The sequence below is a fragment of the Mizuhopecten yessoensis genome, unplaced genomic scaffold, assembly GCF_002113885.1.
Source record: "Mizuhopecten yessoensis strain PY_sf001 unplaced genomic scaffold, ASM211388v2 scaffold10805, whole genome shotgun sequence".
NCBI classification, from domain to species: domain Eukaryota; kingdom Metazoa; phylum Mollusca; class Bivalvia; order Pectinida; family Pectinidae; genus Mizuhopecten; species Mizuhopecten yessoensis.
The window spans coordinates 31,346-47,161 of record NW_018408730.1 but is presented as its reverse complement, the minus strand read 5'-3'; the positions used below and the strand labels follow the sequence as shown (position 1 = coordinate 47,161).

The 15,816-nt window shown below is 36.3% G+C and overlaps 1 protein-coding gene across 1 annotated transcript in view; it reads right to left on the bottom strand.

Moving 5' to 3' along the window:
- Window positions 1-1,677: 1,677 nt before the first annotated feature.
- Window positions 1,678-15,816, bottom strand: part of LOC110462562 — a 25,958-nt gene continuing 11,819 nt past the window's right edge. Inside the window, exons 2-7 of the mRNA XM_021516553.1 lie at window positions 15,552-15,800; window positions 13,816-13,923; window positions 11,822-12,139; window positions 8,377-8,558; window positions 6,988-7,129; window positions 1,678-6,453 (exon numbers count right to left, since the gene is read on the bottom strand). Of these exons, the coding sequence (XP_021372228.1) occupies window positions 6,362-6,453; window positions 6,988-7,129; window positions 8,377-8,558; window positions 11,822-12,139; window positions 13,816-13,923; window positions 15,552-15,800 (1,091 nt within the window). The 3' untranslated portion in view covers window positions 1,678-6,361. The remainder of the gene's footprint in view (window positions 6,454-6,987; window positions 7,130-8,376; window positions 8,559-11,821; window positions 12,140-13,815; window positions 13,924-15,551; window positions 15,801-15,816) is intronic.

Sequence of the window (15,816 nt, the reverse complement as noted above, 5' to 3'; positions counted from 1 at the left end):
TTTTCCCGGGTCCCTACGTGGGCGCCAATGTAACAGAGCGCATGATTAATTAAATATGAATCACTACCTCCGCATGGGATCGAACCCGGGACCTCTGGCTTACTAGTCTAACGCTCAACCGATCGAGCTAAAGAGAAGTTCTCTATAGCCGAGCGATATATTGCGGCTAGTATTTACCAGGGTTACATATATATGTATGTAAGACGGAAAAAAAAAAACAGAAGAGTTTGAAACTTAAAACATTGACACGGAAAACTACTCAAGAAAATTACTCCTTTCATGAAACGGCGAGTGATATGCATGTTTTTTTTATAAAGCTGGATCCATGATTTCGTTTCTGAAACGGGGTTAATGCAGATCAAAATAAGTTGGGGGAGTGTCTGTACTGTAGGTCCTGTATAATCGAACGAGGAATCAGGAACCCCATCTCTACTCTAGTTGGAGACAAAGATCGTAACATTTGTTTGTCCTCCTAATCTTTGCTAGTCTCCATAGGAGTGTCTAGTTAGTCTGGTCCAGTCCGTAGCACTAGGAGCGTCTAGTTAGTCTGGTCCAGTCCGTAGCACTAGGAGTATCTAGTTAGGCTGGTCCAGCCCGTAGCACTAGGAGTATCTAGTTAGTCTGGTCCAGCCCTAGCACTAGGAGTGTCTAGTTAGTCTGGTCCAGGCCATAGCACTAGGAGTGTCTAGTTAGTCTGGTCCAGTCCATAGCACTAGGAGTATCTAGTTAGTCGGGTCCAGCCCGTAGCACTAGGAGTGTCTAGTTAGTCTGGGCCAGTCCGTAGCACTAGGAGTATCTAGTTAGTCTGGTCCAGTCCGTAGCACTAGGAGTGTCTAGTTAGTCTGGTCCAGTCCGTAGCACTAGGAGTGTCTAGTTAGTTTGGTCCAGTCCGTAGCACTAGGAGTATCTAGTTAGGCTGGTCCAGCCCGTAGCACTAGGAGTATCTAGTTAGTCTGGTCCAGTCCGTAGCACTAGGAGCGTCTAGTTAGTCTGGTCCAGCCCGTAGCACTAGGAGCGTCTAGTTAGTCTGGTCCAGCCCGTAGCACTAGGAGTATCTAGTTAGTCTGGTCCAGTCCGTAGCACTAGGAGCGTCTAGTTAGTCTGGTCCAGTCCGTAGCACTAGGAGTATCTAGTTAGTCTGGTCCAGCCCGTAGCACTAGGAGTGTCTAGTTAGTCTGGTCCAGCCCGTAGCACATCTTCCTGTGTCCGGTGTATACGTCCCTGGGTGTATGTACCCTCCAATTTTACCCCGATACTGATGTCAATGGCGATGATGTGGAATCCCAAACTTATTCAACGAGTTATTGACACTGAATGTTACATTGGGATTTCCAAATTCTTTATATATATAACACGAATGACATGCCGAGTTTGTGATTTCTTTAATTAATCTGATTTTCTTACAAATCAAAGAAGCATGGAATCAAATAACAATGAAATTCAACATTCAGAACTAAACAATTACTGTTATTAGCTAAATATGGTTTCTTCCTGAATGGAATAAAAGATGAAACTCCAGAAAAACATTTAGTCACAATATAGGTTAAAAGATACTAAAACTGGAAACTTCTGTTGGCAAATACCTTATCATAAGTCAATTTCTCATTGTTTTTGATACATCATCAAAGACGCTATATTTAAGTAAAATTTCGTGATATTTTTAATACACCTGCTTTCGGTGGTTTTTCATTTTGTAAAATTTAAATAAGGCTAAATTAAGCCATAAACAGTCATTCCCAAACAGAGTTACTACAAGGTAATTTGCAGGTTAAAAATATTGCATGTCATACTTGTATTGTTATTGTTTAGAATTCCACTGACGGATAGACGTAGCAGTGGTCATTTGGTATATATATTGCACAACAGAACATGTTATGTGCTACAGATGTCATCATACAAACACATCCATTATTTATTGTCAGTTCGCATGTTGTTAGCGATAATTGACTGTGTATGGTATGCCACATACCGAGATGGAATCGCCCAGAAGATATTACTGCTGAAAACACTGGTGATTAACTGTTCAATAAAACATCACTCAATAAATTGGTTAATAGATACTTTTCACAATTTCATATCAAATATTTACATTAAAATTAGTTATATAGTCAGGCAGGCCAGTCATGATCAAAATACATCGAAAACCAGTATATTGCAATACAGAGGCATATCAAATCATATCAGCAAGCACAGAATTGAAATATTGTTGTATCGCAACTTTTCAAAAGCTCACGTTCATGTATTTATTTGCTATGTGTTTTGGATTGGAAGCAGGCTATTAAAAGTAGTGGGAATCAGCTGAAATTTCAAAAAATTAAAAAAATCCATATCAGTTAGTTTGATTAACAATAATCCTATGATATTATATTGGGATACATGACACAAAAATCTCTCTTCTGTATTGCAATGCACTGTGATACACTCCAGGCGTATTGTGACAACCCTATAGTCTGGCCACAAGTTATTTTATCTGGGTTATACTATATTATATATATTGTATGATACTGCGATGACTAGACGACGACGCCTGACCCAGTAGCGAGATGAAACGTACTTACACAACACCTATATGTATATGCATTCTATAAACTGACACATAATGTATAAATACATGAATTCCTGGGCGATCCCACCTCACTGTGTCCTATATAGTTACATTGTTTATACATAACTTTAATCTTTGCTGTATTTCCTTAACACCAACATATTGCCTTCACATTTAAAAAAAATAAAAATAAAAATGCAATCTTGCAATATTCAAAACTCACAAACTCTGGTAATAGAGGTCAGTGTGTTAACATTGATGACGCTTGAGGAAAACGTTGTTTGAAAACCGGGCAATGCTCAAGTACTGTTAATGATTGATCCAAAATTTTCAAATTGAATAAATTCTTATAAAGCCGTTTGTTTTTTCTTTTTGTCCACTGCTCCTGGTACTGTTTTCCAGAAGTCGTCAGAATACAATACTAAAGTATTAAATTTGTTCATAAAATCAGATCCTCTTTGAATATCTTTAAAACATCATACCAGGTGCTATGATTATGTACTTGTAGAATCCATTCAGTGATAAGTTACCTTGGGATATTATACACACTCGCCGACAACAATAAGTAACGAGAATCAAGTACGCACGGACAAGAATGATGACGATGATTGTATTAATGATCAAGATGAAGATGACTTGCTGTTACAGTAAAATGTTTCTCAGTATAACACGATGGTTAGACATGTCTACTGAATGTCTGAACGATGAATATTAAAGTTTACTATACATGTATTTAAAACCACGTTTGTGTTATTTACATTGGGAAAAGCTGCTAAAACACAAGTACTACATGTAAACAAACAAATAAAATTTACATACAATTATATTACAGGCCCCTTCAACCTGTTCCAATGGAAGAGTGCTTCTGTTTTGATTGGGACGTCAACATATAGTCGCATATATTCTAAAACATCAAGCTGGCACACTTCTTTCAGAACATTTTTTCCACCCAGATTGGTTACACAAGCACAGTAACCACATTCAACTTGAGGTTGTTAAATAGAAATGTACTACACCAAGGATAGTTAAGCCTTTGTTAATACACAGGTGCCTGATTATAAACATAGTTACTTTTATTAAACAAAAGTTCAGGAATATGAATAATGTATCAAAATTTCTACTTATATTTATGGAATGAATCTTGAGAAGCACTTGGTAAAAATAAAGTTCTTTTTTTTTTGTAATAACTATGTATAAGGTATATATTTTCCCAAATGTTTATTATTATGACAGTTGCCTGAACCAACCAAATGTCCCAATTTTCAAACCAATATTTGATTTTATATGCAATTAACTCATTCACCCCTGAAATTTCATAATGAACTATTCCAACCTTTGAATTGGAAGAGTTCAAATGCTTCTTCAGGGGTGAATGAAGGAAGAATGAAAAAAAATGCAATCAATCTGTTTGTGCCTTTTCAAACCAACCATTAATTCAGCAAAGAAAACAAGGCATTTTTATTCTACGCAGGAGTAAAGTTGTCTCCCTTATAAGGCACAGCAAACATCCGCATACATATCACTAAGCTTACCTAAAGGCTCGTCACACTAAACATTTCTCATCTCCTAGTCTTAACAACCAAATACTTCATGCTCCTACGGTAATCCTATCACAAGTGGACACATTTTGATCTTCACATGTTTAATTTTCAACACTGGTTTTTATGGGATCAAGTAAATTTCAGCGGTTTTGGCACAAATTTTCAGGTGTCGTCTGCTGTCGGTGAAATAAATACATTAGTACATATGGGGAGCCTCACTCTTTTTACTTCCAATGATGTCTCGCTTACTTTCATGTATTTCACTTTTACTTAGTTGCATGCCATTCAAGGTTTATTTAGACCTGTAAAGTATTTTAATCTTTTGAGATGCCTATGTGATGGGTTGGATAGGTATATCAAAGTTAATGTGTTCACACTTGATGAATTTCTACAATGAAGATTTTAGAAGGAAAAGCAATACTTCTTACGTCAGATAGTAGAAACACATGAAGTACAGCTTTGTGTGTGTGTGTGAAACAAAACCGGGGTTCAGCAGAAATGATTCAAATCTCCTAAAATGCAGAGGTAAAGTGTGTCGTGAAAATTAAGCCAAAACACATTGTTTTAATGTCGTACATTTGTAGAATACATAATTACATCAGCTCATACACATTTATACAACACACGGTTCATCATGTCGACATTAAAACATATACTATTAAATTCCCTCGCTCTACAAACACACCTCCTGACAGTGCTGGTTTAAAACTAAGATATATGGGACTTGAAAATAACTTGTTGTGATCATTTAAAATATCTAACATAAAAATACACAGTGACAACAAAAATGTGTCAAAAGTTACCAACCACATATACTTGAGCAGAAAAGATCCATTCCGTCTTCAAATCATTTACATCAAAATCTACATACAGGTCATGACACAAGTATGATTTTCTTTTTTTAATTTAATTAGCAGTCGTTAGTCAAATGAACATGGAAGCAAGACAAATCACCAATACTGCGTTGTAATTATTATTTAATTCATAATTCGTTTCTATCCTCTATTAAAAATCCCTGTTCCACTGTACTGGTTTTTTTTCCTATAATAATACAAAAGCTCCCCTTCATTAACCTTTGGATATAATTACAGCACATTACCAGGTAGCTCCATCAGTTCTAGTGATAGTATAACGATTTGAAATCCTGTGTTCAAATCACGGTCTAGCCTGTTACGTTTTAAAACTCAAAGCACTGTTGATTGTATTTTGTTTAGGTCAGTTTCATTATATTTTTCAATTAAACTCCTGCAATGTATTTTTCTTTTCAGAAATGATTCATCAAAGCTATATTCTAGCTGAGAAAAAAAGTGTCTGATGCGCAGTTACAGTGTTTTGCAGTGGTACGGGGATTCTTAAATTGGAAATTATTTTTAGAACTGAAAAATTATTACTATTCAAAATATCTCCCAAGGTATTTGATTAAGTCAATGGCCATTTTTAATGAAACATGAAAAAAACACCAATTTATACTGTTTTCTGAGTGACATTATATGCAAGCGAATAATGATGACATGAATCTATTTCTACTCTACTTCTAAAAAATATCTCAATCAGGATGCTTAAGAAAGAAAACTGGATTTCTCTTTTGACTTGTTCCTGCTGGGTAACTTTTTAACTGGACAATAACTTTAACACCTATTCAGTTCCTGTTTTGTTTATCTTGGACTAACTAATAATAGCTTGTCAATAAATGCAACCAAAAATTATTCAGAAAAATTTCAGGGACTAAATTTTCCTGGGGCCTGAATCATGGAGACCAGATAGGAAACAGCTACCAAATACATTTGTTCCACATAACCAGTCCTAATATGAGGGTTACCTCCCTTTATACAGTATTATCTAGGATCGAGATTGATTTTCTTTTTTCTTTTATAAGACCCTTAAAGATGTGTAAAGCTAAAAATGTATAAAAACATGTTGTGTTTCTATCGCTGTGTAACAGGTGTATCATTCCTTTTAGGAAAGTCCCTAGGCGTTGAGACTAGAAGTGGTACAGGATCAGCGTACTCTCAAGCTTGTGGAGATTGCTTGCACGCTTACTTCATCTCAACCTTTGCATAATTTCTTACAACTCCTATCCCATGTCACATTCAAATCACAGGGTTTTTGTTTCTTCATTTCCAACTTGAATCGTCAGTGCCACTTTACTGTTATTTACTTGTCTTTCACGGTAATTAAAACCGCTTCACAACACATGTACCTGCAGTCCACCTATATGACAATCAAAAGCACTGTGATTCACATCGATCTTTCCTAAGCACACAGCCTAACTTGTTTATAGAATCATCTTCAGTAGCGTCACCACTGAGATGAGTGCCAGTGATCCTAAAGATGTCATCTGCACTGACCCATTGAGGGCGCCAGCCTCTGAAACAAAAGAAACTAGACATTACACCACTGTTGTCCAATGCCAACAAAGACACAGTCATTCGGATGAGTACAGCAGGAAGGAAAAATATATGCCTGTCCCATGCCATTGTGACATAAAATCCTACTGATGCATTATTGCATCTAAATGTATAAAAATATGTCAATGTAAGGAGAAGAAACAACATTTGTACTGTATAACTCAGGAAAGTTGAGAACTATTCCAGGAATGTAGTGAAAAGAGAAAACTTAGTGAACCAACTCATCTACGAAAATAAAATAAACCCATTTAACTACATTTGTAAATGCCTTTTTCTTGCAGGTCTACTAAACGGCAAGACTTTGTCACAACTCATAAGCATCAGTAAACATGATCACCAAAATATTTGAGGTGATTTTACAAAAGAGCCCATCCTGGTGTATATTTATTTGATCTAGATTGCCAATGCGAGTCAAAACCAAAAGCGGAAGATTTCAGTAAAACTATCGACAAAAACCTATTCTGGTTTAGTTGTACTTGCTGTTTGAACTTACTTCGCAACAGCTTGAGCTGGTGTTCCTTCTGAAAGTCGCCAGCTGTTGTGTCCTTGATCTTGATGAAGTACGTGTCATCGAAGTGCTCCTGCTGCAGGTTCTTGACTTCCAGCGAACTCCAGACACTGTTTACGCCATTGCTCTGGAAATAAAAATAACAGCACAGGATAAAACAACATCATCTGCAGTTCATTTCAGTTTCTGAAATAAAATTATTACTTGTCACATTGTCAAGTCTCTTTGATATTTCTTTTTACTGTAACTAAAATGGCTATTGAACATGAAAGAGTGGGTGATTCAGACATGTTACAGGATACAGATACGGACTAAATTGACACCTGTAACAGTAAAAGCAAAATGTGGAAAACACTTTGTAAATGTTAAGATATGAGCAATGTGCATATTTGTCAAATAAATCATATTTGTTGAAAACCTCTGATGGCTAAAACTCTTTTAATTTAGCTGCAACTGGTCGTTCCTTGCAAGTGAGGTCATTCCCTATGACCTTACATTATTCTCTGTAGATATATATTTACCATACAAGTGAGGTAATTCCCTATGACCTTACATTATTTTCTCTGTAGATATATATTTACCATACAAGTGAGGTCATACCCTATGATCTTACATTTTTCTCTGTAGATATATATTTACCATACAATTGAGGTCATACCCTATGATCTTACATTATTCTCTGTAGATATATATATTTTCCATACTATTGAGGTCATACCCTATGATCTTACGTTATCCGCTGTAGATATATATTTACCATACAAGTGAGGTCATACCCTATGATCTTACATTATTCTCTGCAGATATATATTTACCATACAAGTGAGGTCATACCCTATGATCTTACATTATCCGCTGTAGATATATATTTACCATACTATTGAGGTCATACCCTATAACCTTAAATTATCCCCTGTAGATATATATTTACCATACAAGTGAGGTCATACCCTATGATCTTACATTATTCGCTGTAGATATATATTTACCATACAATTGAGGTCATACCCTATGATCTTACATTATTCTCTGTAGATATATATTTACCATACAAGTGAGGTCATACCCTATGATCTTACATTATTCGCTGTAGATATATATTTACCATACTATTGAGGTCATACCCTATGATCTTACATTATTCTCTGTAGATATATATATTTACCATACAATTGAGGTCATACCCTATGATCTTACAATGTCCTCTGTAGATATACCCTGTAAAGTTATACCCTATGATCTTACATTATCCGCTGTAGATATATATTTACCATACAATTGAGGTCATACCCTATGATCTTACAATGTCCTCTGTAGATATACTCTGTTAAGTTATACCCTATGATGTTATGCTCTGTATATATATATATTTACCATACAGCTAAGGTCATATCCCATGACCTTAGTTCCTCCATGCTCAAAGTTTTGATTTGTTGTTCCCGACTTCCAAACGACCTTCTTACAGGTCACATCAGCAGCCACTACCGTACAGTTCATCACTGCCCGGCCATCATTGACGCGTGCTCCTGTGGTTGAACACGTGATTTCTGGTTCAACTGTAATTAAAAAGGTTGTTTTTTTCAACTTCTTTGATTATCAGAAATGTTCAACACTATCTCTGACTGTATAGTGATCGTCTCCTCTACCTCAATACCTTATACTGAAGTCACAATTACAACCAATAAAATGCTGAGGATTATAGACCGATTGTACTAAAATATTAAAGGGGCATCACGCTGAAGTAACTTTTTTTTTGTCTTTTTTTCCAAATACTACATAAACATATCAAGTGAGAATCCTTATGGAAAATGCCGATCGGATTTGGCTGAAATAGATTCATAAAAATGATTAAATCTAAAATAATCATCGGTATTTCTACCTGTCTGACCAACGTTTTGTTCAGGGATTTCCCTCTACTAGCGCATGCGCATAGCACGCCATTTCTTTGTAAACAAAATGACTGGCCGTGTGAATTAAGCCAAAGAAAAGTGTTTTACCGTGTCTGCTACGAAGCGAATAGTTGCCAAATGGTCAAAAGATAGCGCAAGGGGTACGTTACGGAATCATTATTGCCAGTGGGAAGTATTCAAAGCAGAAAATAACTGCCCTAGCAGTCAGTACGGTGCATGTTTTCTTCCGGATAGCGGCCGGTTAAGCTGAAATAAAATCGACAGAAATGCTAGCGCTGTTTATGTTATGAATAAATATCTAAAACTATTAACCTCGCTAGTATCATTGTGTGAGTTTGAACACAGATTAACTTAGTTTAATATGTTAATGGGCATGTATCGGACAGAGTTTACTTTGTGTTTTTTTTTATAATTATACAGTGGTTTATGCAAACGAAAGGGATAAGTGACTGGTTAGTTTGATTTTGCCATGAGGCCCCCCAAGGGATAACTGCTGTGATGGCCACGGTGTATTCTGTTCTCTGATCCTCTGTCGGTGCTCGGGGTCAAATGAGATATATGCGCTATTAGATTTACATAACGGGATCAGTAAAATGGTATGATTTAATTATATTGCTGAATTAAACGATTGTTTTTTTGTTTTGACATGCAAGTTTTAAATTAGTACTAATATAATACCCGGCCTGCCCTGGCGCGACGACGCAATATATATAAAAAAAAATCGCTCTTCGTCAGAAAGCTACGTTATCGCAGCTAGATTAAAAATGTCAAAATGACGGACCAGGATGAATAACTGAGGAACGAGAACCTACTTCTAGTAAATAGGATCGCATAACACTTTTTTTTTAAATCGTAATTTTTCAATAGTTCATGTTTTCATATGATGTTGACTTAGAATGTATGATCATGTAACAACCTTTTCTCTATAAAGAATAAATTTTCAACTTCAGATAGATTCGGAATACGTATTGAAAACATGGGAAAAAATATTTGATTACGTTATAAAAATGGCGCGTGCTGCCGATAACTACGGCTTCTGTTTCGGACCAAAGGAACTGATTAAAGAAAAGTTGTCTCAGCATAAAAAGGTCCATTTACAAGTATGCTTTAATCTCTGTAAAGTATTGAAAAAATATAATTATCAAGTATCTCAACACGTTCCTTATTGACACATATTCTACATGTACACGTAGTGGTTTTGCCATACAGTTTATTGTGTGTGATGGTTAATATGACTTCCTAAATGTTAGCGTTTGGAGACAGTGAAAGTGGGAAAGAGAGGATACGTAGATTTATATGCATGGTCTAGAAAAAAAATGGCCAAAGACATTGAGTTGTTTAATGTAATAAATAAATTCACAAACGTTTCCTTTTTATATTCGCGTGTAGTTTGTCATTGCATATATGCACTTTATGTAAACATTTGAAAAGGGATATTCGTCTTGTGAATATTCCTTTTTACAGAAAGGTTTGTCCCATTGTTGAGGGAGTGTTTAGCCCCGTACCACCTGTACCGGTCACGGGAGAAGGCTGTGATAAATTGTAAAAACTTATGCCCCATCCCTTGTTTAATTTTATTGGCAACAAATTTATGTTTAAAGCTAAATAAATTTAAATTCTTAATATTGGCAAGTGAGCAATTAACTTCTGATGATGAATAATTACTGTTCAATAAGTTTGAATCCGGAATTAGAAATCATATAACTTGGTTTCATAGTGCGGTAAGAAGTTGCAGTTGCCTGACTGCCCCTCTCTGAGGGCCCCTTTGTAAACCGTTTCATCTCGCTCGCAAGACCACTTGTGTTTGCTGCCTAATCAGGTGACGTTATCGGCGCTATTTTTAGCCGGGCTTTCCCGAACAATTCAGTGGTCAAACTGGACATTTGGAACGGACTATGAATATGGGGATGGCGAGGTAACATAAGTGGAAGTGCATACAATACATACATTCATTAAAAAAAAAAACGCCTTTTCACGTGATGTCCCTTTAATTTACTTTTTTGTATAGTACACTCATTGATCAAATTTTCTTAGAAACTGGTCAAGATTTATTTAGTTATGGTGCAGAAACCATTAATATATCATTCTTCTATTAGTTATGCAAATATTTTGCTTATTATCAAACTTGACCATGAAGTTATTTAAGCACACAAACAAAAGCGTGACCAAAGGAAGGACAGATGAACATTGCGATTACAATAAATCCCCACCTACCCACCTTCCTTCAGTGTGAGAATTAACTGTAATGTTTCTGAACATTGTTAGCATTACATGAGGCATGGACAGGTGGTTTTTTATCTCTTTAAAAACCAGTGAAGTATTTTCTCTATTTTTTATATTTCTTATTGAATGGGTGAGCAGAGCATACCCCCCTGACAGATTGGAAATATTTTTGCTGGCCTTGTACAGCCAATACAAGTATAAAACATTACATCAATACAACCCTAGGCCCAGTGCAACTTGACATATCCTCACACAAGCTGTTACACACAAGCCACATTCCATACATAACTGATATAATACAGAGATTTTTGTTCAAATAAAAAAAATATCTAAACTTTTCACACAATGAAACACGCTAAATTACAGATACTTCACCTTTTTCCTTAAAGTGGAAAGATTTTGTTCTGAACAATCTGCAACCTAGCTTGGGGAACACTAGCTCTATAGCCTGAGTGTACATTTTCAATGATGGACATTTAGGGCTAGTGACGTCGCATGTGTCGCCTTCAAACTTTCAATGTTGCGACCATTCAATCTCCAATATGTAAATATCTGTGATCATGACAACAGGGAAGTTGAAGACTTTAGGTGTATATATAAGAAGGCTAATTTACTTATCGACTATATATATAGCTACATATACTCCTACTGGTACCATGAAATCATGAATATTTTTATCAACTTACCTTCTTTAACCCTCAGCTGAAAGACCAATGTATGTTCGCTGAATTCTTGGCGAGGAACCTTGACATTACAAGCCAGGTTCGTGTCTGCTGTTGTCAGATTCAAAGTGGCAAACTCGATCTGACTGATTACCTGTCCATTCAACACTATAGTGTATTTAGGTTCAGGATAGCCATTTTCAGCAACACATGACATGGTGTAAGTTCCACTGAGCAACGTCACACCAGTTGTAGATGAATGTGTGCCTCCTTCTTCATGGATTAATTTCACTTCTTTGCCATCAGAAGTCTTGACCAGCCTAAACTCTACTTGGCCAACATCTGTGGAAATATAGGGAATTGTGAAGACATTTATAAAATCAATGTAAAAACTTCAAATCACTGGACTTTGGTTGAAATGATCATGATGTATTCAAATGCATCAGCAAATACATCAGAAACTCCAGTTGGAATAAAGCTCCTGATAGTAATCTATTCCGCTGTTTCAAGAGATTTAACTGCCTTTACAATTATGAGCATAAAACCTATGTTGATTTCCTTGCATTCATCCAAACTCCTGAAAAAGTAACAATTTATGAGACTCAGCTGTTCTGTATGTTATTTTCAATCATACTACTACTTCTTCTACTAATAAAAATGATAAAATTCTTAATTTAAAGATGACCACATGTAAAGTATTAAACTAATATGCGCTCTCAACACATATTAAATACCCAAGCCAGCACACATATTCCACACTTCATCTTCATGCATCACTTGATACCATGGCCACCATACGAGTATTCACCAGTACCAGACCTATCTGTTACAATATGTATCTACCAAGAGGTACATGTATTTACCAGTGCCAGACTTATCTGTTACAATATGTATCCACCAAGAGGTACAAGTATCCACCAGTACCAGACCTGTCTGTTACAATAGGTATCTACCAAGAGGTATAAGTATTTACCGGTACCAGACCTGTCTGGTACAATAGGAATCTACCAAGAGGTGCATGCATTTACCTGTACCAGACCTATCTGTTACGATTTGTTTCTACCAAGAGGTGCGAGTACTTACCGGTACCACACCTATCTGTTACAATATGTATCTACAAAGAGGTACAAGTATTTACCGGTAACAGACCTGTCTGTTACAATATGTATCTACCAGGAGGTACAAGTATTCACCAGAACCAGACCTGTCTGTTACAATATGTATCTATCAAGAGGTACATGTATTTACCGGGACCAGCCCTATCTGTTACAATATGTATCTACCAGGAGGTACAAGTATTCACCAGAACCAGACCTGTCTGTTACAATATGTATGTACCAAGAGGTACATGTATTTACCAGTGCCAGACTTATCTGTTACAATATGTATCAACCAAGAGGTACAAGTATTTTCCGGTACCAGACCTGTCTGTTACAATATGTATCTACAAAGAGGTACAAGTATTTACCGGTACCATACCTATCTGTTACAATATGTATCTATCAAGAGGTACATGTATTTACCAGTACCAGACCTGTCTGTTACAATATGTATCTACCAAGAGGTACATGTATTTATCAGTACCAGACCTATCTGTTACAATTTGTTTCTACCAAGAGGTGCGAGTACTTACCGGTACCACACCTATCTGTTACAATATGTATCTTCCAAGAGGTACATGTATTTACCGGTACCAGACCTGTCTGTTACAATATGTATCTACCAACAGGTACGAATATTCACCAGTACCAGACCTATCTGTTACAATATGTATCTACCAAGAGGTACATGTATTTACCGGTACTAGACCTATCTGTTACAATATGTATCTAAAAAGAGGTACATGTATTTACCGGTACTAGACCTATCTGTTACAATGTGTATCTACCAAGAGGTACAAGTATTCACCAGTACCAGACCTGTCTGTTACAATATGTATCTCCCAAGAGGTACATGTATTTACCGGTATTAGAACTATCTGTTACAATATGTATCTACCAAGAGGTACAAGTATTTACCAGCAGCGGGTTCGACCCTCAACGTCATGTTCCTGATGTACTTCTTTTCGTTATCGGGTCCAGTTTGAGTTAAACACTGCCACAAACCAGAGTCAGATACCTTTAGACCTGTAAAAACAAACGACACATAGGAAATCATATAATCTCACTAACCCCATATATACATCTATATGATGAGATAATCTCACTAATCCCATATATACATCAATATATGGTTAGATAATCTCATAAACCCCATATATATACATATATATTATTAGATAATCTCACTTATTCCATACATACATCTATATGATAAGATAATCTCACTTATCTGTTATAGATTATCTAATCATATAGATGTATGGGATTAGTGAGATTATCTAACAAATCCCATATATACATCTATATGATTAGATAATCTACTTGTGAGCAGGTATTGATTGTTACGTCATTGGTTTGTGAGAGGAACGTCATCAATTTTTGAGAAAACGACATAATATTCTCACACAAACCAATAACATAACAATCGATACCTGCTCACAAGAGAATATAACTCTGCAATACGCAAAGACGGAATAGAATGTCTTGGTGTACTTATATAGTGAGGTGACGATGAGGAGCCCATGCTCCTGTATTTCTCAATGGATGACCCTAAATTATATTCCAAGTAGCTATTTTATGAGCCAACCAATCAAATATTACTCTTCATAAATGTTTCATCAAGATTGTCATGAAATTATTTCACATGTATCTGCTGTAAATGTAGTACCATTGGTTTGACTTGATCTAGATCTATACACCAGTGTTCATGCGACATTTCATGGCTAATGAACAGTATTATTCTTATTGAATATAAAATAATGGGGTCTGTCACTCTTATCTGTCGAACTTCACAAAATCAGTCTACTTCATTATGATAATTCATATGTTTAATAATTCTAAGATTGTACCTTTTCAGAAAATGAAAGGAATTGAACTTGGGTCTTAATTGATCATTTCCTCAAATAAGGATTTCATTGAATTGGTTGTGTCCCAAGGCAAGTGTAGAGAGTTACATGCATATATAAAAAGCAATATTTCCTTCAAGAATTATTGCATGGAAACCATTTGTAGAGAAGACTATAATGCCATCCAAGTAATTCCTAACACCTTTGCTTCAGAGGAGACACAAACACGAGGGTTGGCTGTAGTGTCTAACTGAGTTTGGTTTGGTTTGTTTGTGCTTTACGTCCTATTAACATGTACAGCTATGGTCATTTAAGGACGTGCCAGGTTTTGATGGTGGAGGAAAGCCAGAGTTCCCAGAGAAAAAACACCGACTGACGGCCAGTAGTACCTGGCAACTACCCCACGTAGGCCTTGAACCCGTGACCCAGTGGTGGAGGGCTAGTGCTAGCAGAATGTCAGACGCCTTAACCACCGCGGCCCCGTCTAACTGAGTTTTTGTTTGAAGCACTAGTATATACGTATAGTAGTACTTGTCTTAGAATGGAGGTCCAGCTCACGACCAGTGAGTTCTACAAATAGGTCCAGAGGTAGCTGTTGTCTTATACAAGTAAGCATCTCTATGGGTTTTATCAGATATGTACAGTAATACTCTAGCCAGGAACATTTCTTAGCTTTACCCATGGCCAGTAGTTAAATTTCTATGGAGAAATTAAAATCAAAGAAAAAACCCATTGATAAGATGTTTTGTACAACTGAAGCTTGATCAGGCTGCTTAATTAATAACAGAAAAATATATGCAGACTTACTTGTAATATTGTAATGGAAATAGGCCCAACCATTCTTTGTTTCCAATTTCATAGAATAAGATGCTCCTGGATATTGATCTTTTGCCTTAGCGTCAATATTCCTGTATACCACGACATCACCTGGCTGCTTCATTAATATATGTGCAACACCACCTGTTAATTTTTCCACTCTCAATTTGGGATCACACGTTATCATCAGGAGATCGCCTGCAACCAGATCCACATGCTCCGTTTCTGCTTTGGAGTATTCTGAAAAGAAAAAAAG